Below are 26,211 nucleotides of genomic sequence, written 5' to 3'. Positions count from 1 at the left end.
ACATGACACTAACAAGAAGTGGCAGATGGTCCTTTGTGTGTGTGTGTTGTCAAAAGTGTCGCCACTAACTCACCAACACGCACACACACACATGTGGCAGTAAGGAAGTATATTTCGTTTGCAGCAAATATTCGTTATTTTGACATAAAAATAGCTTTATAAGTGTTACAGTTGCTTGACACTCCATTGTTCTATTGAATTCACATACCAGAGTATCACTTTAACAATGCCAATAAAGTGCGAGTCTCACACGCGGTACATATATAATCGTATATGTGTATATATATATATAAGCTTTTAGATAAGGATTTGCGCTCGCTTGTGTTCTTTCATAACTCATACTGACGTTATGGCGCAACGTAAAGGGGTCATAAGTAATGCTCGCAGACCAATTAAATCGCACGCAAGAATAAGTCTTTTTCTATGTGGCTCTGAGGTCATTAAGCGATTTTATTGTCAGCTTAATATTATAACCTATTTTTTTTATTGGAAGTACTCGAAGCGCTCGTGACGGATTTTGGATGCCATTCTGACTTCACAAAGCTTCTTCAAGATAAACTGTCATCAATTATAGCCGTCTTAAGTTCTGCTTAAGTGACCTTGAAATCTGAGGCACTTTGGTCTAAGTACGGAGGCTTATACTGCTCCTCATTTGGAGCCCAGGTAGGTGAAGTAAGCTCGTAGGGTTGATCCCAGTCGATGGATCCCGAAAAAATATCTTGTCGCACCGCGTGTGAACTTATTAGACAGTGTCCAGTCAAAACTCCCACAATCGCGGTTCACTCTGGACCAAAAGCATTTCATAGTTTCACAAGTTCTGATTGTTTCGAAGATTTCTTAGCTGTTCTATTAGGTTTCAGTTATTAGTTCAGATTTATAGCAGGTGTTAGATGAAAACCTCATAGACATAAGACAACCTTAGTGTATTTTCGATTTTTGCATTTTAAACTACTTATATTTAATCAAAAATATTGTTAGAGATAAGAGTTTTTACTCTCACTTGCACTTGCTAGCATTTTCCATACAGATTCAAATTAGAATAAGTATGTTAGAATACCGCCAAAGTTGGGATGATTCTCAATAATATAGTCACTGTCCAGGTTTTCTATAGAATATTCTGTTAGAAAATGGAAAACAAATAAATTTTCACTTAGGTATATCTGTGAGCATATATAAGTATATATACAATATATGTAGATTTGTGTGTATTTGTGGGAAGAGTTTGTGCTAACGAAATAGCTGAACTTTCGAATTTAATTCAAAACTATGTACGCAGCTAGGGAGGTGTGTCTGATATACAACAACAACATCTCTACAAAGTAGCATGGCAGTAAAAATATTATTTTATAGTTACAAGATAAATTATTGCTGCTGTTTGGCCGGGTTCAGTTTGTCTTGGCTCAGCATACGTATAATGGTGCAAAGTAGCTTGATCTGGTCGGGCCACAAATGCAACACATACTTGTGCTTATATTTGCTCACGTGACTTGTGGCCAAAGTAACTATTTTTGCCAAAAAGTGGAAAGTCACGAGAATTTCTTGAGTACCGAAATGTAAAGATTTTACTAAGTATTTGTAATAGAAAGTGGTAGGAGGAACTTAATTTGGGCGGAATGGTATTTCGACGTCGGTATATTTACCAAATTGGGCAATGCGTCAGTCCCGCTTATATTTATTTACATGAGAAATCATGTGTGTATATACATACATATATATGTATACACCTTGGTGATCATCAATATGAGGACAATATCAAAGGGCATAATATCTTTAGACTTTTTTAGGCAGACTATCAAAAAAATAAATAGTTCGAGTCAAGTATCGACAAGAGAGCTCAAATTATAACAGAAGAAATAAGAAAACAATATGGTAAGTGGAAATAGAAGAAAGAAAATTACTGCAATGAAGAGGATATGAAGTAACTAGCGAATAGCGAGGCCAAATATGGAGACGCCAGCAAAAAAAAGTAACTTTATCCAAACCACATCTACTTTCCAAAGGAACTAAGTGCTGTTGCAAACAAAGCTGTCATATTTTTCATTTTCTTTAGATGCCACAACACACACACACAATCTCCTGGCGTTGTTCCTTTATGGGCACCTAAAAGTCAGGGATCAGCAGGAAGAACCATAAAAGACAAAAGCCATATGTGCAATGGCGTTTTTTGTTATATATGTATATATACCCTTATGTATGTTACCCATGGCAGCATGTGGTTAAAAGCTTTACCACGGTAATAATAACAACAAAAGGCAGCAAGTAAATAAAAAAGTAATGATGAAAAAATGGCGAAAAAGTAAAACGGTAAACTTGGTGATTGTAAACGTGTCGCTAACATGCTTAACGGTGTCGTAAATGTTAAGTCAAAATCCAGTCAAACATACACACGCGTTCATACAAAGTGTAAACGTGGCTTTGCTGAAGAATGCTTGTTGAAAATATATGAGAAAGATATGTATAGGTATATAGATAAGTCTTTGAGTTAGTCATAGTCATAGCGAATGACACAAATGAGACAGAGTGCGTTGGTGCAAGGTGAGACCAGAGACATAAATAAAAATGTTAAGGAAAGCCTTTTGAACATATGAACACATGTACTTTATTACATATATTACGAAGGTGGAGGAATAACGTGCTTATTTCTATACTTTAAGGTGGTTCTCAAATAAAGAAGAAACATTTTAACAATCGATTCTCTTAAGATAAATTTGAGAATATATAAAAAAGACATTAAAAGAAATCATATAGAGACTTTTTTTTGGGCAATTGACAATTAAACTTAAATTCTTTGTGTCACACCTAAATACTAAATATATAGTAAAATATTGATCAGTAAACGTATTTGATATTTCTGATTGCGTTGTGAGCATCTTAGTATGTGAGACCACAACAACACGTATACTTTATTTCTTAAGGATCACCCTTATGTATGTGAGTTTGTATATAATCACACTAACGCACAATGGCATGCTTTCACAGATAATGCTGTGGCTAAAATCAACGTGTGGCAAGCACATGGTCGGCTCAACTAAAGCTATGCTCACCAACAAGGCAACGAACTTGATGTGGTGTTAGCGCCACAAAATGAGTTAGTGGCAAGAAAAGCAAAAAAGCTAGCACAGCTAGTTGTTGCTAAAGCTAAACGCTAAGCAATGACTTCACTTGTTGGCTGTCGATGTCTGCGGCTCCAACTGCCGGCTGCGTTGCTCTCGTTGTTTGCCTTGTAGTAAGGCTAAGTGTGCGCGCATTGTATGAGTGTAGCATGCACACACACACAGCCATCGATGGCAGCAGGATAATCAGGTGCTATGCGGATAATATTAAACAGCATGCCAACATACTAATTCGAATTTTTTTACATACCTTATAGTGCCACACATGAGCTGCTACCAACAGCACGCGCATAACTGTATCTTATAGCAATCGAAGATGCAAGTGAATTACTTACTTTTCTACTGCTTGCTTTTATCGCTTTCTGCTACGGTGTGTTGGTGGTGACATGTAGCTTCATTGGATTTGGATGTAGTTGAAATTGTTGGGATAATAGTGGGTGTTTCTTTATGCTAGCGAGTATTTGCAAGTGCCTCGTACATTTAAATTTACTTTGAATTAAATAAATAATTATTAAATATCATTTAATATTGAAAGTCGAAACGCATAACAGTTGAGATTGGTGTAAACCGAAAAAAATTTTGTTCGATGTAGGCACTAATTGATTGGCTGAAGGCCATGTCAGCCGAGGCTTATAACAAGTGTGTGGAAAATTCAATGAAATTGCTTGTATTGGCTCCAAAGGAAACCTATTTTTATTTTAGTATAATTCAAAAATTGCTAAAAAATATTAGTTCTTAATAACTGCACTTTTACTAGTTTCAATGGGCGTGTGTCTGATTCATTTAGTACTTATAATTTGAAATCATCCTAATTACAGGCTACATTATTTTATTTGTGGCAATATAGACCTATATAATATATCAAATAATATTTTGTCTAGAATAGTGAACAAATGTATCTTGAGTATATTTAGACATAAACAAATATTATTATCATAAATTAATTCAAGCTTTCTAGGAGAATGGCAAATAGTCTCATGCTAAAAGTGTGCATGTGCCTAATATAATATTAATGCTATTCTGCTAACATCTCATATGTTAAATTTCTCTTAATTAGAAGGAGCATATTTTTTGTAAGATTTTGGTAAAATTTTCCATATGTGATAACCAAAAGATATTAGGAAATGGATATTAATCACATCAGTTTATGTGCTTGTTTAATTCGTCTTAGTTTTCATTATAAAAAACAAACTATTTTTTGTTTACTGTAACCAGTTAAGAATATAAATAGAATAGTTACTAGACTAAAGTTAATCGATTTGAAATTAAAAGGAAAAATCTACTGAAAACTGGAGGAAATCTCATAAAGTACTTATTTCCGAAATGTAGAGCGTTAAAGAACTTAATATTAATTTCTGCAAACCATTTTGTAAACTTATATATTTTTAGTTCAGTTTTGATTTTTTATTGGGCCGTGACAGTAAAGCTTTACAAACTGCCATCGTTTAAGTTATGACTTCCGGTTTATTGGACTCTGAATCATCAATAACCACATTTATTTTTGCTCAAAATCCTACATAGCACGTTATCAGCTGAGCTCCTCCGTTTTCTCACTTTGGGTTGATATATAAACCGATCTATCAAGGAAGAAACTCGGATTTATATTCGTTTAATGTTTTAAGATTTACAGCAACAAAAGTGCCAAGTCTCTCAGCCAGTCGAATCCAACTGTGAATATGTTAAGGATTTTTAGCTGCTCTACTTAAGGCTTCTTCCCTACCCTGTAGGGGAGTATTTTCTGGGTAAATCAGATCTAGATATATAATCGAATTCTTTTTTAAAAATATTCAGAGCTTTTGCAAACACATTTTGAATCACGCTAAATGGAATAAAATCCTCAAAAAAATTTTTAATTATTTTTCTTCAAACCGCGTAAAAAATTTAGTGTAAAAAAAGACCGTGTAGAAACAGAATTATTTGTATCTCTACACATATATAAGAAGGAGTAACTAAAAGCACGAAAAGTAGATTTTACAGTTGCATGCTTTATTGAAATGGATGCATATGGCAACCTCTACATACACATTTTTATTCATTTGCCAGCGTTTGACTGCCGACGATATTCAACGAGGGTTCACAATTAATTTGCAGCACAATTTTTTTAAGCCATCGCACCGGTTGTTTGCCAATAAACCGTACACAAACACACTTGCACACAAAACTAACGGTAAGCCGCCTTAACGCTTTTTCCGTTTTTAATTGGCATAAGCGCTCTCGGTTTGTTTTGAAAAGTGAATATTTCAGCTTTATAGCCTACTTACAGGCGCTTAATGTCTGCCGTTGGCGTGTTAATGTACATTAATTTGGACATTTCAATGCGAAACCCAGCGAAATGCTGGGCAAATAACAGCACTTAATCCCGGCTTCAGTTGCCAAGCCTTTCGCCGATATTAAAGGCAAGGCAAAAACAACAACAAACATGCAGAATAAATAAATAAATTAAGCGCTAAATAAAAGAACTTATTGATACTGGGAAATTCTGCGAATCTGTGTACGGATATGTGTGTGAAATATTGCTTATGTGTATATGTGTCTATGTCATTAATGTCGTTTTGTGTGTGCGTGCGTGTGTGTGCTTGTAGGCTATGTGCTCATTAATTTTTCATGCGCGTTGAGCTATAAATAACAAGCATTACAGCTGGCAAAGGTTCATATGGGCAAAGGATACACCCACGCTTTCGTCCTTTGTTCTCTATACCGTTATTTGTATTGTTTTTCCTACATTTATTAGACCAAAGTGTGAGATATGGCAGCTCGCATGTGTCAAGCTGCGCTACTTCTCTCTCCTGCAGGGATACACACACACACACCCACACACACGTATCTGTATGTGTATTTGTATGTGCGGAAGAGTGTAGTTGCAGATCATTTGAATTTTATTAAGAAATAAACAGTTTCTAATTAATTGAATTAGCGAGCGTAAAGAAAATTAATTAACAAGCTTTAGTGTGAACCCTCACACACGCACATATACAACTATGTAATGACAGGCATATACATCGCAAACACACTTAAGAAGTCCACATGTGTGTGCGCGATTCCAACTGGCATCGGTGCGGGGGTATTTCGAGCGTTAATTGGCACAGGGAAACAACTGTTAGTGCCAAAATTCCTTCTTTATTGCAATTAAGGGCTTAATGAGTTAATAATTGTTACCGTTAATATTGAAGCAATAACATTTTATTAAAAACAATTTGGGCCCAAAATGGAACTTGGCTAATTAAAAGCCTAAAGAATTGCTGGATTTAATTATTAGAAACTTGTTAAATTAATTAAATATACTAAATTAAAAAAAATTATATTAGTTTATTTATATAATATCTGGACTTTTTTTTTCTTTGTTATTCACCGTAACTTTTGATTGGACAGGCACGATTTCTAATAATATTAGTCATTTGAATTAAAATTTTGAACATAATATTATTACATCATTACAGGCCTCTTCCAATTTTAAGGCTATAAAAGTAGCTTATATATTATAATCTTACAACACAATAAAAAGCAATTAATTTTAAATCGGGTGGCAACGTCAATTCATTATTTTAAAAATATTATCTTAACTAACTTTTATTTCCAACTATTATAAAATTCTTTAAGATATAATTTCTCTAGTCTAGAGACATGAATTTTAGGTAATTTTTAAAGTGTCGTAAAAAAAGGCAATCAATATTTTACTATTAATTTTTTATCAGTTGTTTATTAATGTTAAAGTGGGGGTCTTGAAAAATTGGCACATGAGCATACCCACGGTTATCAGAATGGGCCTCCTACAGGCCTAGGTGCGTCGTTAGACAGCCACCCTATCTCACTACCTACCATACCCACGTTTTCAACCCTGCTTGTCATCTTAATTTAAAAAAAGGTTATTAATCTGCAATGATGTCGCAATTGTATGACCTCGCGATAAGTAACAACATTTTTTTAGACAAAATGGTGACTGTTTGAAAACAAATCGTTTTTTACCATTTTTTGTTTCTCGTATATTTTAAAAATACTAAAAATTTTAATTTTGAGATGAGGCGAGTTCATACTCGAGAGAGGTCTCTAAAGAAGATTCTCTGTAAATTTCAAGTAAATCGGTTCAGAAGAAAAGAAATCGTGGGTATCGTATTGAAAAAGTCTGGTCTAAGAAAAATGCATTTAAAGTTTCGCGTAAAGTATTTTGTTTGATTAGAGCCAGCCGAACCAGTTTGGAGGCCGGGTCAGTAAAATGTCTATATCTCCAAAAATAATTAAAATTTTCAAAAATCTCGTAGATATATTCTTAAATAATTAAGCTTTGATGATGTGAAAAAAAAATTGATTTTTGAAATTCCACACTAGAGTAGCCCTTAAGTGTAGGTACCCTGAAAAAAATCACACAATATCAATATTTCTATTCAGAGTCCTCTTGTAGAATTTCTATAATTGTACACTAATCTTTAAATGTTATTGATGACTCTTTATTGTTATTATTAAGAAATTTTAAATTGCGGTACGTTTCATTCATAGACACTTTGTGAAGTAAAAACTTACAATGATCACCGACTACTTATAAATCGCCTTCGCGCAATTCTCTCTAGATCATATATGTTTTAAACATTATTACCGTTATTATTATATTATATTGCAGCTACTAACGGTTAAGATTGCAAAAATTATATTTTGAACCTTTATACCTTTAACCATGCCTTCTTTGTTTACTAGACCGAAAGTAATCCCTAAGCTGAATGCAGGGACTATCTTTTACTCTGAAGCAGCTATTACTTCAATACGTATTTTTGTTGGCTTAAGCAATAGCAGCGCTTTTATCAGCTAAGATCTTGAAATTAATATATTTACCTTTGCGGTTTTTAACTGCCTTCGAACAATTAGATTTTTTTTTATATTTTTCCTTTTCTTAGAACTGACTTATATTAGCAAATATTATTAGGCGTTTGAGATGTAAAAGGACAGCTGCCATCAAAATCTTTGTCAGTTAAGTTCGGAAATATTAGGTATACGCCGACGAGTTTTTCTTCCCTTGACTTTCGTTCTCAGTCTCGAATGCTAAGCTATATCTAAAATTTCGTAAGGGATTTTTAACGGCTTGTACTTATTAAAACTAGAGACCTGTAATGCAACATGCGACAGATGTACAAAAAAGTTTGGGACCATTGATAAAAAGTCAACACGTTTCTTTTTGTTCTTGCTCTTGTTATTATTGTTTATACAATATTATTTATTTAATACTGAACAAAAGGCTTGCCCATATCACATTAAAGTGGCCGACAGATCTGCGATTAATCCATATGCAGTATATGAGTATAGGCGTAAAAAATTGAAAAGATAATAACATGATACACTCAGATGACTTATAGATGACACTTCTTTAGTATTTAAAATTTCGAAATAATTTATTATCAAATATGGATATTTAACATAATAAAACAGTACTGAGAAAAGCAGGTTATATGCAATGAGTCAAAAAAGAATTTTGTCTTTATGGAACATGTTGTTATAGGTAACAGAAGAAGGTTTTGTGATTAAATAAATGTGCGTGATAAGAAAGCATTTTTCCCAGCAAAAATCACGTCATGGAGCCCTTTGGAAAGTTCAGCAAAATACGCGTAGCATTTTTAACTCCTTCGACATTTTATCTATGTGCATATGAGAGATTACGACTCTTTACCAATACACGCATATTACAAATTAATCTCAAATTAATTCTAGAGTTTCTTGCGAAATTCATACAAGAAATAAGCTGCAATCTCAGTCGTAACATAATAAAACTCAGCCTCAAAAGAAGCCTCTTGTGTCACGTGCAGCATTCTATAATATATTCAAGCCTGCATGTTAGCCTGGTGCATAAAATCATCGCACATTACAACATGGAAGACTTGCGCTTCACTTGCCACACAATGCATGCGCATCAGTTAGGCCGACAGCGTCGTAGATAACTGAGAACACGACGGCGTGAATGTGGCAGTCACTCAATCAAATAAAGCGCTTCAGCAAATGCCTACACTTCCGCTTGTCATTTGGGAATTTCCGCTTGTACAAATTTGATAGGGTGGCAAGGACATGCACATAGCCGTTCTAGTCGGCGCATTCTGTTGTTGGTTTGACAGATTATTTGCACAGCTTCGGTGTATGCTGATGGCTGATGGCTGTCTGCCAGCGCGCTCTAATGTAACGGCAGCTCAGCGTTGGCAGTTGCTGGAAAATTTGTATGTGAAAATATATACTTTAAACATTTTTAGATGCTTTTACGCTTGTTCCGCCAATCGTTTGATGTATTTATTATTCGCCTCTAATAAATTTATGACTATTTCGCTTACCATTTGATTCATACTTTTTTTCAGTTATTCACTTTCTGTTAATAATTTTTGAAAAGCCGGTGGTAACTCACTTAAATAGATGCTTCAGGATATTTTCTGCAGTGTCAGTGTTGGCGTAAAGGAAATGGAAATATCCGCCTATACCATAAGTGCGCTATCATTATTTACAATTTGTATATGTGTGTGTATAATGTAAACACACACACATAGATATACATATTTATATATTCGCCGCCGTTTTATTGCACGCCATAAAATCAACATTATGAATAATCAATCGCACATTATTAAACGTGCGTACACAAATACTCTAAGCAGTACAATACACATACACACACGCACATACAGCCATGTAAGTGTGCGCTAAGGCCTAACATATGTAAACACACAAATAAATCTACTTAAAAGCGCGTAAATATTTACATACAGCGTACAAATATTTGAAAATGTAAAGCCTTTGACTCCCACATACATATTTTGCTTGTGTTTACGCCTCTGGTTATGCTACGATTTTATTTATAGCTGTCAGCTTTTTACATATTTTCGCAGCGTGTAACTGAATTTATAAGCATTTTTTTCATACAATATTTATCTGATTTACTTTTTGTGTATGATTTTTTGCGTCTTTCATAAATTTACAAGTGTTTATGTGCGTATGTGTGTGTGTGTGTGGGCTTTGACTGATGTTACGTGTAAATTGTTTTCTGGCATTTGTAAGCTGTTTCATTTAGTAGTGAAACATTTACATAAGCAGGCTTTGTTGAAGTCAAACTTTGGGCATGACTTGGCATAAGTGCTTTAAATAGCAACATTTCACTTTAAAAATGAGAGCAAAAAGAAACCAGCATAAAGCGGAGAATTGAGAGCAACAGCATGCATGCGCTTGAGGGGATAGAAGCTAGCTGAAAATGTTTGATATATTTTCAAATTTGCTGTTGAAGATTTTAATTGATACTGAGTTTGTAGAACTAATTATTTTGACTGCTTTGTAAGAGAGTTATCTGGTCCATATTAATGTGTAAAATAGGTTTAAAGCGCTCAGCATAATTTTAGAGCCTAAGTTGTTTTTTTTTGTAATAAGAGAGAATAAGACGTTAATGTGGCAAGAAGGATCCAAACCTTTGGAAAACTAGCAGATTTAAAAATTTGAGATCCTAATCTTTTTCGAAGTGCTGCATTAGGCTCACAGTATCTGGTACTGGTAATATTGGTGCTGTCATACTAGCCCTTTCCAGTCATAGACTAGAAGCTAGCTGAGAATTAAAATAGTTACTCTACATAAATGTTTTCAGAAAACGCTTCCACTTTTTCAAGAAGATACCTCATATGCCATGAACAATCATATGGAGTAAAGTTAGAAGAATGTTCGAAAATCCTAATATTAGTTACATGGGGCTAGGTAAAATTTTTACACGATTTGATCCAATTTAGGCACAAAGATACCTTGTTATGAGTAAAATACGCTCTCTTATTTTCATTGAGATAACTCACAAATTTTCCGATTTCGCCCATTTTCGCAATATACTTGTAACTTAGAAATATGAACTATAACTAGAACATAGAAATATAATAAATATAAATAATGGCTAATTTTTTAAGAACTAAATTTACTCAATTAAAATCGATATACTGAAATACTCTAACACAATGCTCTAATATAAATGTTTGAAAAACATATTTCAAATGTTTAAAAACCAAATTCAGCTGAAACTCCCTCAAGACTTGATCTAATTGTACGTTAATTCCCACCTGTACATATTTAATTCTCTATACTCAGCTTCCATATTTCATTTTGTTTTTCGTTTTAATTTTCTATGGATACCAGAAAACCAACGCTCTAAATTCTCGCAGGAGCAATTTATATTCATGCGAAATCATTACCAGCATCCAAATAGTGGATTATTTGCTCTGGTGGAAACAAACATTTTTTTTCTAACCACTTTTTTCACTGCGCGTAATTGATATTCCAAAATCACTGAAAAAATATAGAAAAATAACAATTTAGCAGAATGTGGGGCAGAAACAGAAGAGAACGCGAAAACAGATGACTGGAAAAATATGCAATTAAGTTTAGGTGTAATAATTATATGTAATAATATTAGACAGCATGTACGCGTAGTGCGGCGTGTATACACAAATCGTAACAAATTTATGAAACGAGATATTTTTTCAAGTAGTTGGAAGCGAGATATGAAAATTTCTATCTGATAAAAATAAAAATAAAGAAAAATGTAAGGCGAAAGACTTTCCCAATGAAGAGCTCATACTAGCAGCGACTTTCGTATAGGTTTCTAAGAATCTATTTTTTAGAATACCAAGGGAAAAAAATATATTAAATTTTTTTGACACACCCTAATACACGTAACTTAATACAAAAATGTGCCTTTTTTTTAATTTTGTCAATATGTGAAAAATAAATGTATAATCAATCGTAGTATAACTTATATGCTCATAAATATTCAAGTGATTTATTAGTAGAATAGCGAGTAAATTTCATTTATTGCACAATACTTTTTATTAAAACGTTATTAGCAATCTATATAACAAGGTAATTAGATGAGCCAGTGACATTGAGTGGACTATTTCGCTGATAGGTGCTTCTTCTTCTCGAAAGAATATATATTAAAATATTTTTAAATTTTTTAAAACGGCTTGAAACTTTCAAAAGTGGCTTTACAAACTTCCTTAGAACCAAACTATTTCCGCAAAACAAAATCATTACATACACCAATTAAACTTAAAAATATTTTACTTTAAGCTCTTGTTCCTACATAACTTTCTCCTGTATAATTTCTACTCATTCAGTCTTATGAAATTTTGCTGATTTTTTTTTTGTGCTGGCTTCCAAAAGTAATAATTTTTCTCGAATAAAAATTTTTTATTGCTTATTTTTTTAAGGGTGTATTTATATTTATCCATATTTATAATATATGTTTAAGCTTTCAGTTGGTAAAAATACCGTGTACAACAAATTCTTCAATTCCTGTGCTCTGCCGCACTACTGCCGCTATTCGCTTTCGTTCTATGTTTTTGTCTTTTGTTTCGCTTAAGCCCAGCTGAAGCATTTTTTAATTAAAAACTTTTCGCTCGCTGCTCGTGTTGTTGCAATTGCTACTAGCTTTGATTCTGTGGCTCCCGAGTTGCTTGTACTCTTACTAATATACATATGTTGGCATATGCTTCCCAACAAAATTCCACAACCACACACTCAACACCCGTCCCGCAGGTGCATGCTTCGTTGTATCTTTCGTTGTTTTTGCCTTTTTTATTTTTTCACTTTTGGTTTTTATCATGTTTTCCATAAACTTTGTAATACCTTGTATATTTTATCTGCTTTGCTGGAATTTATCCCACCTAATTGCCGGTGTTGTTTTCATTATCGTTTGCCATCTTTTTTCCTGCAGCCCGTCCTACTCAATCAATGCTCGCTCGTGTGTTTGGTTTTAATTAGTTAAAAACAATTACCAGTTGTTTTCTGATATTAGCAGCATTTTGTATTCGATTTTTATAGTACAATTTTAATAACAACAACATATGTAGAAATTATTTTAAAACAAATATTTAGAAAGCAAGAAATGATGAATCTGAAACAATTAGTCAAATAATATTCGTATAATTGGAAATTGACCTCAAGCCGTGTACGTTATTCCGAAGGCTCTCAGAAGCAGATTTTCAGGCTTCTTCAGGTTAATGACAACTGAATGGCTTACCAATGTATAAACCTTATTTACCAAGACCCACCCGGACGCAAGCCCCCTCCAAGAGAAAATTTTGCTAAGAGACCGTTTTTTTGGAGATGAACCTATGGAAACCCCTTTGAATATTTAGGAAGCCCAAAATGATGGCAATGACGGAAATCCATTTGCTAGTCATCTGTGATGGATACTGGAGTGACTGAGATTGCTAGAGTTACTGGAATCATCTTACCGGAGTGTTTTAGCGATGCTTAAAAAACAGTGGGTATTTTCGCACCTCAGTGGATCATTTAAAAAGCCGCAAGCATACCAAAAGTTTGGGAAGAAATTAACACTACGAAATATGCTTTGGTTTTCAACTGGTTCCTTGACTGGCCTTCGTCTGACCGCAAATTCTACCCCAAATTTATACAAAGTTCCATAACCGGTGTAAAAAATTTCGCCATCTACACTTATACTTCCACTTTCCGTTTAACGCAGCTTCGCTTCTTCGGTGCTTTATGTCTGGTGTTCTCCGGGAGGCTTGAGGCAATTTGCTGGGCCCATAGTTTGGTTATTTCCTATTCCATTTTTCCTGGGTTTCCTACTTTCAGTTTAAAAGACTTACGAGAGAATGTCTGGTCGAAATATACTTTTAGCCGCTCTACGCTTAATGGCAATCGAAAATACTTTAACCTCCGTGACCTTAGCTAAAAAAAATATTTATTATTTATGATATTGACGATAGTACCAAAATTACTAAGAGCAATTCTCTAGTTTACACTACTTAACCAATAATCCAAAAAATGCCTTCTGACACATGCAACACACATAGGAGCTCCCAAAATTAATAAAGGACAAGAAGCAAAATAAGCACTATGGTGACCAAATTAAGCAAAGAACCAAACTATGAATTTGCCAGCAAAAGCAAGAAAAACAAAAGTAAATGCGTCGCCATGGATTTGTTGAGCAATGAGCAACGGCAGCGATAACAAGCGTGGCGCCACGCGTGCTGATTTGCCCAAAGCGCTTATCATTGCTTCCACTATGCTGCTTTCGCTGTGCGTTGCTTTTTCCAAAGTTTTCACACTTTTTACAGTTTCACTCGAAAGTTTCACACTTTCTTTTTCGCATTTTCAAAGCGTGTGTCGCCACTTCGCTGCTTTGTCAGCTTGTTGCAGCTGTTGCAACTATTCGTGTTACCCCTTTATAAGCTCAGCCACATTTTTCCGCATTTACACTGTGGATTTTTTTCTTTGCGCCACTCTTTGGCGTTTTTTTGTTGGTTCGTAGTGCGGCTGTGGCACAAGCTCTTTAAAGGAAGTGTGTACAAAATGCTGACATAGGCTACAATGTGGCAACATGGCACTTTTTCAACTGGAATGAAAATTTTGAAAAGCATTAGGATGGGTGCGCTTTCGAAATCGTCTGAATAAGTGTTTGCATGATCCATATATATAAGATATATAAGATAACTATTATCAATAGACTTTTGTTTTTGGAATATTAAAGTTTGTGAACAAACCCCTTCAGTTTTCGTAAGTCTAACAAAAGCTAGCTGACCTGGAGGGAAATATTGAGATTACTAGTTCTTCTGAGTGATTAAATATATGGTCAAAATTCGTTGAACCTAAATTAAATCTGAGAGCTGTACTTTGGTTATTTTCGGATCTTTCTCTGCAAGAAATATATATAAAATACTTATCTAAAACACCGGCCGAGCGCTTTCAGTCTGTTCGAACTGCTCCAAAAGATTAAATTACAAAAATAAAGAAAATTTAGAGAACTTTATATTCATAATATGATATCATTCAGGTTAGGAAAAATTAGTACAATTCCACAAGAATCTTCACATCGAAACTTTTTTAATTTATACGGTATTCACAAAACCATGGTTCAAAAAAACTTTACATATATCTTCTAAGTCTGCTCAATCTTGTTCATAAGTCTAGAGGTTAGAAGATTATATATATTATGGTTTCATAAGGAAATTATGTCCGAAGTTGGCTTGTAACATACTAGTCTAAATTTTCTAGTAAGAAGAATTAACTTCGCCGGTCCCTTTTAACTATGAGATACACTCAAATAAAAATGGTTTACAATGAGACTCCGTTCAGTTACTCTCTCATCTCAGTACGAAAATTCCGTTTTGTGTTTAGATAGACAAACTTTACTAAATTATTTAACAATAAATTTGTCTCCTAAGCGCTCTTCGAATTCAACAAGCCTAATGTTCATTCGGAACTGCGGTCTGACCATATCTGAGTAAATATGTCGCTTATGAGGGAACATACTTGTATTCTCACATATTTACACATATCCAGTTAGCCATCTCAGCGCACACTCCCACTCTGCTCCAAAGCTCTCGTCGCTCACAGCACCGCCGCTCTAGCGTTGTCGCTTAAGGACACCGTTGTCCTTTTTCCTCAAATCCCAGCGGCTAAGACCGTGCCAACTTTTTTCTTAGCTGTCGTCGACAATGTCCAACGCCTCTTCCTACTTTGCTTTTGTTTGCAATTTCCTTTTTCACTTGCTCGCATAGATTTCAGCCAACTACTTGCACAGACACACACACATGTACAAGTATTTAGATTTGTCGTAGCATAGGCACATAACGGTACCTGTGTGTGTCTGATTTTTGTGCTGATTTTGCCACTCAACACCTGCTGAGCGCGCATGCATAAGTAAACACACCTTATTACACACACACATGTGCACCCTCGCACACACATATGGTTGAATACAGGTTGCCTGCGCCAGCTATTGCCAGCTCACTTTTGATTGTTATAAAGTGTTTTGTTTGCTCAGCGGTGCACAAATCTTTACGCCTTCGGTTGCTTTGCCTATATTTCCAATTATGATGAGCTTTAATGCTATTTGAGCTGGAGCTGCCATAATTTAAGCTTAAGCAATTTTGCAAGCAAGTCGCCTGGTGGTGTTATTTAAGAAAAACTCTCTTAAAATAATTCTTCTTAAGGAAGAAGACTCTTTGGCATTTGATCCTTTTAATTTTGGTACCTTTTCAATAGTTGCCCGCATAGCAATGAAAAATTTCCGTTTCTCAAGGTTTTTGATATTAGTCAAATTTAAGCAAACTAGTCCCTCAGTTTTTAAAATGTCGATCTTAAAATTATTCAGTTCAAATCACTATTGCTTATAGCTGCCATACAAACTAACCTATATAAATCAAGTTTCGGTAAGAGATATTTTATATTTGTGAATTGTAGCTTCGATGCAACCGAAGTTTATGTTTTTCTTGTTTCGCTGCATATTTCGGCAAAGGAACATAGGTCCATCTAGCTAACTGTCTTCCAAACGAAAGTCCGTAATTAGTGATAACCTTTGTGAATATCCTTTTACTCGACTGATGCGATAACCAAACCTTAGGAGGCCATAGAACTGAATAGCGAGTAGAATGTGGACTAGACTTGGCTACGGCTACGTATTTCCATCAATATGATCAACTTCCAGTGGTGGAGAACAAACTGACTAAATAAACCTGTTCGGTATACCTGAATCAAAGTTCTCAGAGTATGAAATTAAGTGAAAAATAGCTACAATCAAATTTTAATTTTAATTTCAAAGTAGACCGCTGGATAGTCCGAGACGCACCTCTCTAGTTTGGTTATCATAACAAAGAGATGAGACAGACAATATAAAGATGTGAGACTGATATCAATGTCTTTCCACACCTGGTTAACTCATGCCTAAGCTTCGATAAAAGTAGAAAGATTTCTTCTATGACAACTTCGAGATTTCTTCTATGATAATTTCGAGTAAATAGAGAGCAAATGCTTTATGGTCAATATTTTTAAGATTTATTCTTTCATATATTTTTGAAGGAAAGATATAATTGATTTTTTTACCTAACTATTTTTATTGCCCTTACTTTTCATAAATTCTCCAAATTTATCCAAGCAACTGCCTTTCTCCTCTATACTTCCGTTCTTACTTCAATTCTTTCGCTTACTAGTGTTTTTCCCTTCTTGCTTTAAACATTATTTGCTCTCCATTTTGTTGTGCCAACCATCTCTTTAACGCTGTCACTAGCAAATGCAGCAGCTTTCACCAACTTCTTACTCAAAAGTTTTGTTTTTGTGCCACATGTGTGGCACTTCACTTTCTAAGTTGCATCCAGCTTAGTCTATTACTGTTGTTGTTGTGCACCGCCTTTTCGCCGGTTTGTTGTTAAGTATGTGTGCCGTCGTTTGCTTCACTGTGACTTTTACTTTTTTTTATTTTTTCTTCAGTTTGCCTCTTTCGCTCGACATTAGAAGCTATTATTGTTACTCATACGCCATGTAGGCCTCACAGTTGCTTCCGTTTTTGTATGTGTGTATTTAGGCATTTTAACACCTTCAAACAATTTTTATTTTGCCTTCGCATTCTCCATATGCCGTCTCTATTGCCGTTGTCTCTGTTTTTGATAAAGTGTCTCACTTGACCGAAAGTTCAATGCATTTTAGAAAGTTGTTGACTTATCAAGTAATATTGCTTTGCTCATGTCTTTGGACTTTTCTACGCGTTTTGAAAGCATCTAGAATAAGTTTGCAGCAATTTCGTTGATAAGTTATTTACTTGCTCAAAAATTAAATGATTTTATTAGAGACTTATGAAAAATGCCGACTTAAGCCATTAAAAGTATTTGGTTGAAATAAATTGAAATATTGTAAATAAATAAACGTTTTAAGAGGTTAAAATACCTTTAAAGGCATAATTACAAAAGTTTCCATTTATGGAGTTGCCACATGGCTAAGCAAAAAAATATTTCAAACCAAATAATAAAATATTAATTTAAAGAGTAAATTTAAACAAAGTTGCCACCTTACAAAATGTTTATAAAATCCAATTGAAATATGGCTTAGAATTGAGTTTTTGTCAACAAATCAATTTTATTTAAATTAAAATATACAATGTTGTCATCTTATACGATTTTTTAATCTCTCACTGGAATTAGAATTTTTAACACGATGAGGAACTTATAAAGCATTATTTCCAAACTCGGAAGATAATTTTATTTTTCAATGACCAAATTCTTCCAAACTACATAATATACGTTCTTATGAGGGACTTAATTTCAAAGTCGATATTGTTTTCAGAGTTCATATTAGTTCTAAAGTGTACGAAATTTTCTCAAACTTTATGTTATGTTTGTCTTTTAATAGACTGTTTATATGGCGTCCAGATATTAAATCTTGCTCTTGTTTATTAACAGTTTCATTTGCTTTGATTTTCATACAGTTTAAAGAAAAAGGATGTAAAGAAGAGTTTGACTTCAGTACTGTTATATATAATATATATAAAAAAGAGATTCCTCTCAAGCTCCTTCTTGTACATATAAGTTTTTATTTTTAAGATAGAGTTATCAACTTTATAAATATCGGAGCCACTTTAGATGAATCCGAGTCATGTAGGTATATTATGAAACTCGCTGGAGCTTTCAGGGGAAAATACAATTATATAAGATGTGGAGAAAAAGTTGAAACCAGGGGGAATAAGGCTCTAAACCGGAAAATATTCCTATGGACTACCTGAATCTTTAAAATGAAACCACCTATAAAACAATATAATATACCTCTCCCGCTCAGCTACAATAGAATACGAAGTGAGATACCAAGTAAATTCCTTCTATGTAACAATGCCCTTTACAACTAAATATTCGTTGCTTTGATTCAAATATAATAAGACTTATATAAATTGAAAGCATTATATGAAAAATTACTCCAAGTTCGGTACCTCCCAGTAAATTTTACAAAAAGCCTGGCTTTGATGTGTCAAATTCATGACGCATGCTCATGTTGCTGTTATATTTTTTTCGCTTATTACTGTTTCTATTCCCTTTTCGATTTTCAAAGCACATAAAGTCAACAACGTCAACAGCAACAACAACCTGCTGTCAGGCAGGCGATATAACTTAAAGAAACGACCGAAAATGTTAAAATGGGAAAATCCGCAAAAATCCCACGTTTGAAGTGTGCACACCTGCGTTGCGACACAGCGACATGTGCTCCTAAGCATTATTGATGGTGTGCTACACCACTACCGGTATTTGTTGTTGCCTGTTGTTGCTTGATGAAAGTGCTGGTGCTGGTGCAGCTGCTTTGCGCCAAATTGAGGACAAAGTTTGCAATTTTAATGCCAATTCGAATGGAGTTTCCTCTCGAATATGAGTGGAAATAAAAATACGAAGCGGCTGCGGGGAGGGTAAGCAGGTATTTCAAAGCATACTTTTACGCGCAACCAAATTTCAATTGCGGTTAATATTTTAAGCATCGCAAAAAGGCAACGAGGGTGTGTTGAGCAGTGGAGGTGTAGTACAATGCTAAGTAGGTCGAACGCCGGCAGCCGCTGCGACGCAAAGGTAAGCGAGGGAAGACTCTATTTTGGACAGTTTTCGTATTGCGAGTTTTCAGGTGCTTCATTGCCCGCATGTCCCAACACTTTTCTACTTTTTATACCCTTTTTATACACTCATTTCAGGCTCACACACACGCGCACACATGTATGTGCATGTATCTTTGGCTTGTCGTTGTCAGAGTTTTTGGTGTCAGCTTACAAGCGGACAGTTTTCGTTCCGCGACAGTCAGCTTGTATGAGTGTGCGGATGTGTGTGTGTCAGTTGCCGTCGATTACACTGAGTGCCTGAAATTGCAATGAACGACTGTAAAATACAAGCGAACGTTTTGGCCACACAAACCCCTACACTCTAGCATTGAGTTATCGGTCTCCTTTTTTGGTTGTCACCGTTAAAATTGCGGGGCATTTATTGATTTTTGCCGTTAATATTTTAACGTGCACTTATAGGAGGATACGTTGCAGGACATCACACACGCTTGTCAATTTCAATGCAAACGCGTAGCAATTCGAACACACCCACACACAAATACATACATGATTGCTCTTTTTGTGACACTGAGTGGCTGAAATTGCTTTGTGAGCATCAACCAATTTCAATGCGAACGAATTTATGTAGGCGTGCAACAAACAGTGCATGTATGTGTGAAATAAGATATGCAGCAATTGAATGAAATAAATTTCCGAATTTTTAAATATTTTTTAACAGAACTGTTGGCAATTTCGTTAATGAAAGAAAACCCCAATGTCCATCGAGTTAACATTCCAGACGTTCGCAGATGATACTCTCAGACACATTTCCTCCTGAGTCTATTACACTGGTCTACTGAGGTTTTGTTGCGCTGAAATGTAAGATCGATTTTGGATATATTTGAGCCCATAGTTCATGAAACTATCATTAATTTTTTTTTAATTTGTTCTTGTTTATTTTTAAATCCTAATTTCATTTTAAATCATTAAGATCTAAAAACATGAAACAAAATAACTCTTTATAATGTTGGTTTTGTTTTGACAAATTAGAATACGTCAAAGTAAACAAAGAAAAACTTCTCCCAAACATTTGCTAAATAAAAAATAAAATCCTTTTATGAGCATTTCTTTAATATTTTTTTAATTGATAATTGAATTTTAAATACCAGAAGCAATCAGCCGCCATATGGCGATTCCATCAACCCTGGTGCTTTATACTGTTTAAACCTTCAATAATCTTTCTAAAATCTGTATCTTTGATTATTTGCTATATTAGCGGACCATCAAGTATTCCACCGTTCAACTTTTACATATTACATTGTAATTAAACTAATATCCTTCCACTTCCAATGGTTTGACCAATTGCTTTATCGTTCTTAACTTGAACACGTATTAAAACACTGAGAACAAAATTTGAGAAAATAACTTTGGCGTCGTTTTTCACTCTAACATTTCCTATTTTTTGCGAATTAATTTTGAAACAAAAGCGAGATTTTAATTGCGTAAAACAGAACATTTTGTAGACTGTAACTCAAGACATCTTCAGGTTTTATTTGTATTCTTTTTTCGCGTATTTTCGGTATGAAGCCGATATTTATTAAAATATTAGATATGCAGTCAGATCAGTGTCGACAATTGTCTCAGCTTTTTGCTTCGAGCTGAATTTTTCATAAATTAGGATCCACTTCCAAACTTGCGAACTCCCATCACTCAGTTACTTTTAGTTTCCTAGCTCGCGGAATCCTTGCTTGAAATCAAAATGTTTCAAGTAGTGGTGATAGCACGACGTGGTAGCATGATAAGAAACATACTCTTTCAGTTATCCACAAATTATCCACGCAAATTTTGTCTTACAGTTTACTGAGTCAAACACTGAATCAATATGGTTTTTAGTTAGACCTAACCTTAAAAGAAAATGGTAACACGTCTAATTTTACAGCTATCGAACAGTTTCTGAAAATGAAAATGAAAATATGAATGAAAAAGACTTGTTTCTGTTTTTACATAGCTAATAATAATCATCGAGACAAATGTATTCGTTAGAGACAGTTATGCCCTATAATATTGAAAGACTTTATAAGAATCAATCATCAATTCTAAAGTATCAAATGAATGTTTTAGACATGTTATTCTTGGCATGTTTTGGGATACGAAAATCTGTGTAAAGTAGATGCCGCGCAAGCTCACCGACACCTCAAGAGACTCCACGCTGGAAGGAAATTTATCAATGACGGAAAAGTAATCGCAGAAACTGCGACCTGAGTAAGACAAATCGTACATCAAACGTTATGTTTAAAAGCTAAAATCGAAACTTTCCAAAAAAATGTGTCTGCGGTAAAACGGCAGCTACTTTATGAGTTGCTTTTAGCATTCAAACAGGTTTTTAATTCGGTAATAGAGAAAAAATCACAAACCAAAAAGAAGACATGACAACGACATAACTCTTGTTAGTAAATATTAAGTAATTTCTCTAGATCAATTATTTCATTTTATTGCATAAATTTCACCATAATTTCATATCATGAACTATCTCAAGTTGCTCTTTAAGGTCAATATGCAAATATTAGTAAATAAGATATTTAAAATAAACATATGTTGCTGATTTGCCGTGTATTAAGGCACCTTCTACCTTTATGTAATACAAGCAGATTGCCACAATTTGCATATTTTGCCACATTTCAATCAATTCATGCGAAATTTGCGTATTTGAGCCAACACTCTCAGCCATTCGGTTCACCGTGTCGTGTTGTGCGCTTTGCCACACTTAAGGGTGCAACATGCTCCATCACCTCTGCGCGTTACGACCTTTCAACCGTGTACCGTTAAGCATATGAATTGAATTTCTTGCAACATTTCCATGTTTTTAGTTTTCCAATTTCTCAACACGCCACTACAAGCTACGAAACTGAAGCCGTCGCGCACAGCACAATACACTGCTGTTAAAAGGCAACAACAAATCCAACAAAATAGCAATAAAAATTGTTTTGGAATTTGTTGTCACAATTTGTTGCAGTTGTTGTTGCGCCATGTTGCCGTTTCACAAAGTACACCCTTCCATCAACTGCCACCGCCGCAAATATGAATAACAACAATGGTATTGTTGCTGCGCGCTGTTGCGCCTAAATTTATGCAATATTTTCTGTGTTTGTATGCCATTTTATTGTATTGTAGTTGTTGTATTTTTATAACCCACGCTTTTTACACCATATTTTACTAACTTTGCAAATGTTTTTCTCTTTTCTTTCTTTTCTTGCCTCATACACACGCCCTCATCTTATAGGATTTACAATCGGAAATTGAAACTCATCGTGTCGTTTATGATCGTCTCGATGGTACCGGCCGCAAATTGCTGGGTTCACTCACCTCACAAGAAGATGCCGTTATGTTGCAACGTCGGCTGGATGAAATGAATCAGCGTTGGAATAATCTGAAGTCGAAGAGCATCGCCATCAGGTGAGTCACTAAGTGCTGAATGCCTTGCGGTATGAGTGTTGGTGAAAAAACGAAAGCCTAAGTGTCGGCAACGACAATTCTTCATCTGAATTGTGCGACTTTCTGTTGTACTTATTGTTTTTGCTGTAGTAGTAGTAATAGTAGTCGTAGCGGAAACATAAAGAAATTATGCAAACAAAAAAGGAATTGAATTAAAAGTCGAGTGCGCTGCCACGCCCCATTGTCGACCTATTGCGGTAGGGTCATAGAACGCGTCGCTTCATTACAATAGACACATCGTTTATGCTTCGTTATGCGCTCGCACATATTTTTGGTGTGAATTGCATTGTCAGCGAATGGAAAACTTATTCTACGGCGCTGACAACTATTTTCTGAGTGCAGTGAACTCTTTTAGAGTTTAAGTTTCAGTTTAAGCGATAAAGAGTAAAATAAGGAGTTGAACAGCCGGAAGCGCAAATAGTAATTCAATGATATGCTTTATTATTTTCATATTCTGACTGAAGTACGAAAGAAAGCTGGTATTTTTTTCAATAACCACTTTACGAAGTAAGCATGGTCACCATTTCGTCTATTCCCTCTCTGTACTATGACTTTATAACGAAAATATTTTATGCCAAATTTCGTTCAAAGTGATCGAGAAATTTGTAAAATACAAAATTTCTTCCAAAAGTTGCTGTGCCACGCGCTTGGTCAAATTTGGGAACTCATACATTTGGTCCTGATAACGTAAGTATAAAGGTGTGTCTAGACTCCCTGAAAAAATTTCAGTGACATAATATTGAACTAGACTTGAGGCAAATTTTTATACTCTTTCAACATGTTGCTACAGAGTATAATAGTTTTGTTCACCTAACCGTTGCTTGTATTACCCAAAACTAATCGGGTTAGATATAAAGTTATATAGACGACTTGAAATCCGGCTGTAACTTGCGTCAATATTAAGATATCTTGTTGAAACTCGGTACACATGTTTCACCGTAAGATGAGCATAATCGGACCACTGCCACACCCACAAAACGTTTAGGTGAAGTCCCATATCTCGGGATTATTTGAACATTTGGTTGACATAACATTCTTCTGACATTCCCATATTATAGAGCGAAAATGGGCGAAATCGAATTGCAACCCCGCCTATTTCCAATTTTTCACTTTCCAGTATACAAATCAAGCACTAATGAATATATCGAAACTTTGCAAAAAGAGTGCTTCCAAGACATGCCATCTCATGTCTTAAAACTGTCAAAATCGGACTACAACTGTTTAAGCATCCAAATACCGAATATGTGGACCGCAGTACCTATAGTTGGCTATCTATCGAAAATATCGGTCAATATGTGAGAAATATATTTGTAATTCACAGAGGATCCTTTTCTGATAAAATTACGGCTGCATGTCAAAACTGGGTTGAATCGGCTCAATACTTATCTTAGCCCCCATATAACTAATTAAAGGTTTTCGAACCTCCGGCTGAGTTTATACCGCATCTTATTATCTTAATAAAATTGAGTGGGCGTGTTTTCTAATAACGTTGGTCTCAATATATATGTAACGAACATCCCGTTGACTTTACTCCCTAATGAAACTCAGAGTGCATTTTTCTGAGGTTAGCTGTATGTGGTAATACCAAAAATTTATCAAATCGAGTCATTATCGGTCAATATGTACGTATTCGTTAGAAAGCTTTAGCAAGCGTATAATATTTGCTATACTATAGTCTAACATCGAATAAATTTAGAATACACATCTATTATTACAAACCGATTATTATGTCGAATATGTCGATCAGTGTTATGTTGTTGTTGTGAAATACCTTAACAATGTCAAAGGTTAACGCAACAAGCTTAGACCTTTCTCTGCATTTAATATACTCTATAGTAATTTCTAACTTTCCAGCTGACTAATTAAATTAAGTGGACAAGTCTTCTTAAAAATTATAAAAGTATGTTATGGGCTTAGCGCTAAATATGTAAGGATTTGGTGTAAACCTTGGTATAACCCTCATATCCCTAATATACTAAATTTCCATCATCTGGTTGACGTTTTCCACATCATCTCAATATATTTAAGCCTCTTCGGTTGAGTTTATATCATATATATATACGAGGTGTGTTCAAAGAAAAAGGTGAACTTTGACTTTTCGCTGGCTGCGTACATTCGATTATCGATATTTTATTTTTGTTAAAATCGAACACATATGTTTATCATGTGCTTGTATTAGGAGCCAATTTCGGTTAGTAGTTTTTTTTTAACAACAACAAAGGTTAGTCACGTTTTGTGTGTGTCGATTTTTGAGATTTGAAAGAAATGGATCAAAGAATATGTATTAAATTTTGCACTTGAAATGTTGACTGTGGCATTAGGCGATTCCACTTTGTCTCAAACAAGTGTTTATAAAAGGTACAAGCGCTTTACAGATGGCAAAGAAGATGTTGATGACGATGAGCATCCTGGAGATGCGACCACGTTAAAAAGCGAAGAAAACATCCAAACAAGGAAAAAAATTGTTCTTGAAAATTGTCGAATCACTTTTAGGGAAGTTGCAGAGGATGTTGGCATATCAATCAGCCCATGCCATTCAAATTTCTTGAACGTTCTGGTCATGAAACGTGTGGCGAAATTGCTAAATTATTAGCAAAAGCAATGTCGCATTAGTATCGCTAAAACTTTAATTATATTTGATGTTACTAGTGCGGAGAGGCACACCTAGTTTCTGGCTCCTTTTGATACGCCTAAAACGTATGATAATAAAGAAACGACTGGGTAGCTATAAAGCAATTTTTGGAGTGTTTCGACGAAATATGACCGATCATGCTGATAAAAGTGATGAACTATTGTGTTGACAAGACGTTTCTTATATTCTCTCTCTCGTCGGAAATATATTTAAAACCCTGAAATTATTTACCTATCAATCATAATTTAGGAATACATTTATAAAGATTCAAACACTCATGTGCAAGAACTGCAAGACTGCAGCTGCAAGATTATAGTTAATACGAGTAATAGAATAGAACAAATTGAGATTTGCACTGCGACCTGACACGCCATCCGCTCTTTCACATGGACTCACAAGACCCAGCAATGTTAACAATTCCAGGATCCTGCTGGAAGCTTTTGAAGCCTATTCCGATACACAGATGTAAGAACCTTACTCCTACGTCTGCAGATTGGTACACAATTTAAAAGCAGGTAGTCTGGAGTTGTCGGCTCCATGTCGCGAAACCGACAGTTCGCACAAGAGGCTATATCCATATTAAGATAGTGTTTCTTGGGCCTTCAAACTATACACCAGCCAGATTTCCCATTATAATTAGATTGATATGACTTACACTTACTTGCTCCACCAGCATG

At 34.9% G+C, this 26,211-nt stretch overlaps 1 protein-coding gene across 7 annotated transcripts in view; it reads left to right on the top strand.

Annotated features, from left to right (window-relative positions):
- Dys (Dystrophin) overlaps nt 1–26,211 on the top strand; it is a 380,727-nt gene that overhangs the window by 209,305 nt on the left and 145,211 nt on the right. For all 7 annotated transcript variants that reach the window (XM_070107158.1, XM_070107153.1, XM_070107165.1 and 4 more), the window contains one exon: nt 22,691–22,863. In XM_070107158.1, the coding sequence (XP_069963259.1) occupies nt 22,691–22,863 (173 nt within the window). The remainder of the gene's footprint in view (nt 1–22,690; nt 22,864–26,211) is intronic.

This window comes from Bactrocera oleae, chromosome 2, assembly GCF_042242935.1.
Source record: "Bactrocera oleae isolate idBacOlea1 chromosome 2, idBacOlea1, whole genome shotgun sequence".
Lineage (NCBI taxonomy): Eukaryota > Metazoa > Arthropoda > Insecta > Diptera > Tephritidae > Bactrocera > Bactrocera oleae.
This window is presented reverse-complemented; position numbering and strand designations above follow the sequence as displayed.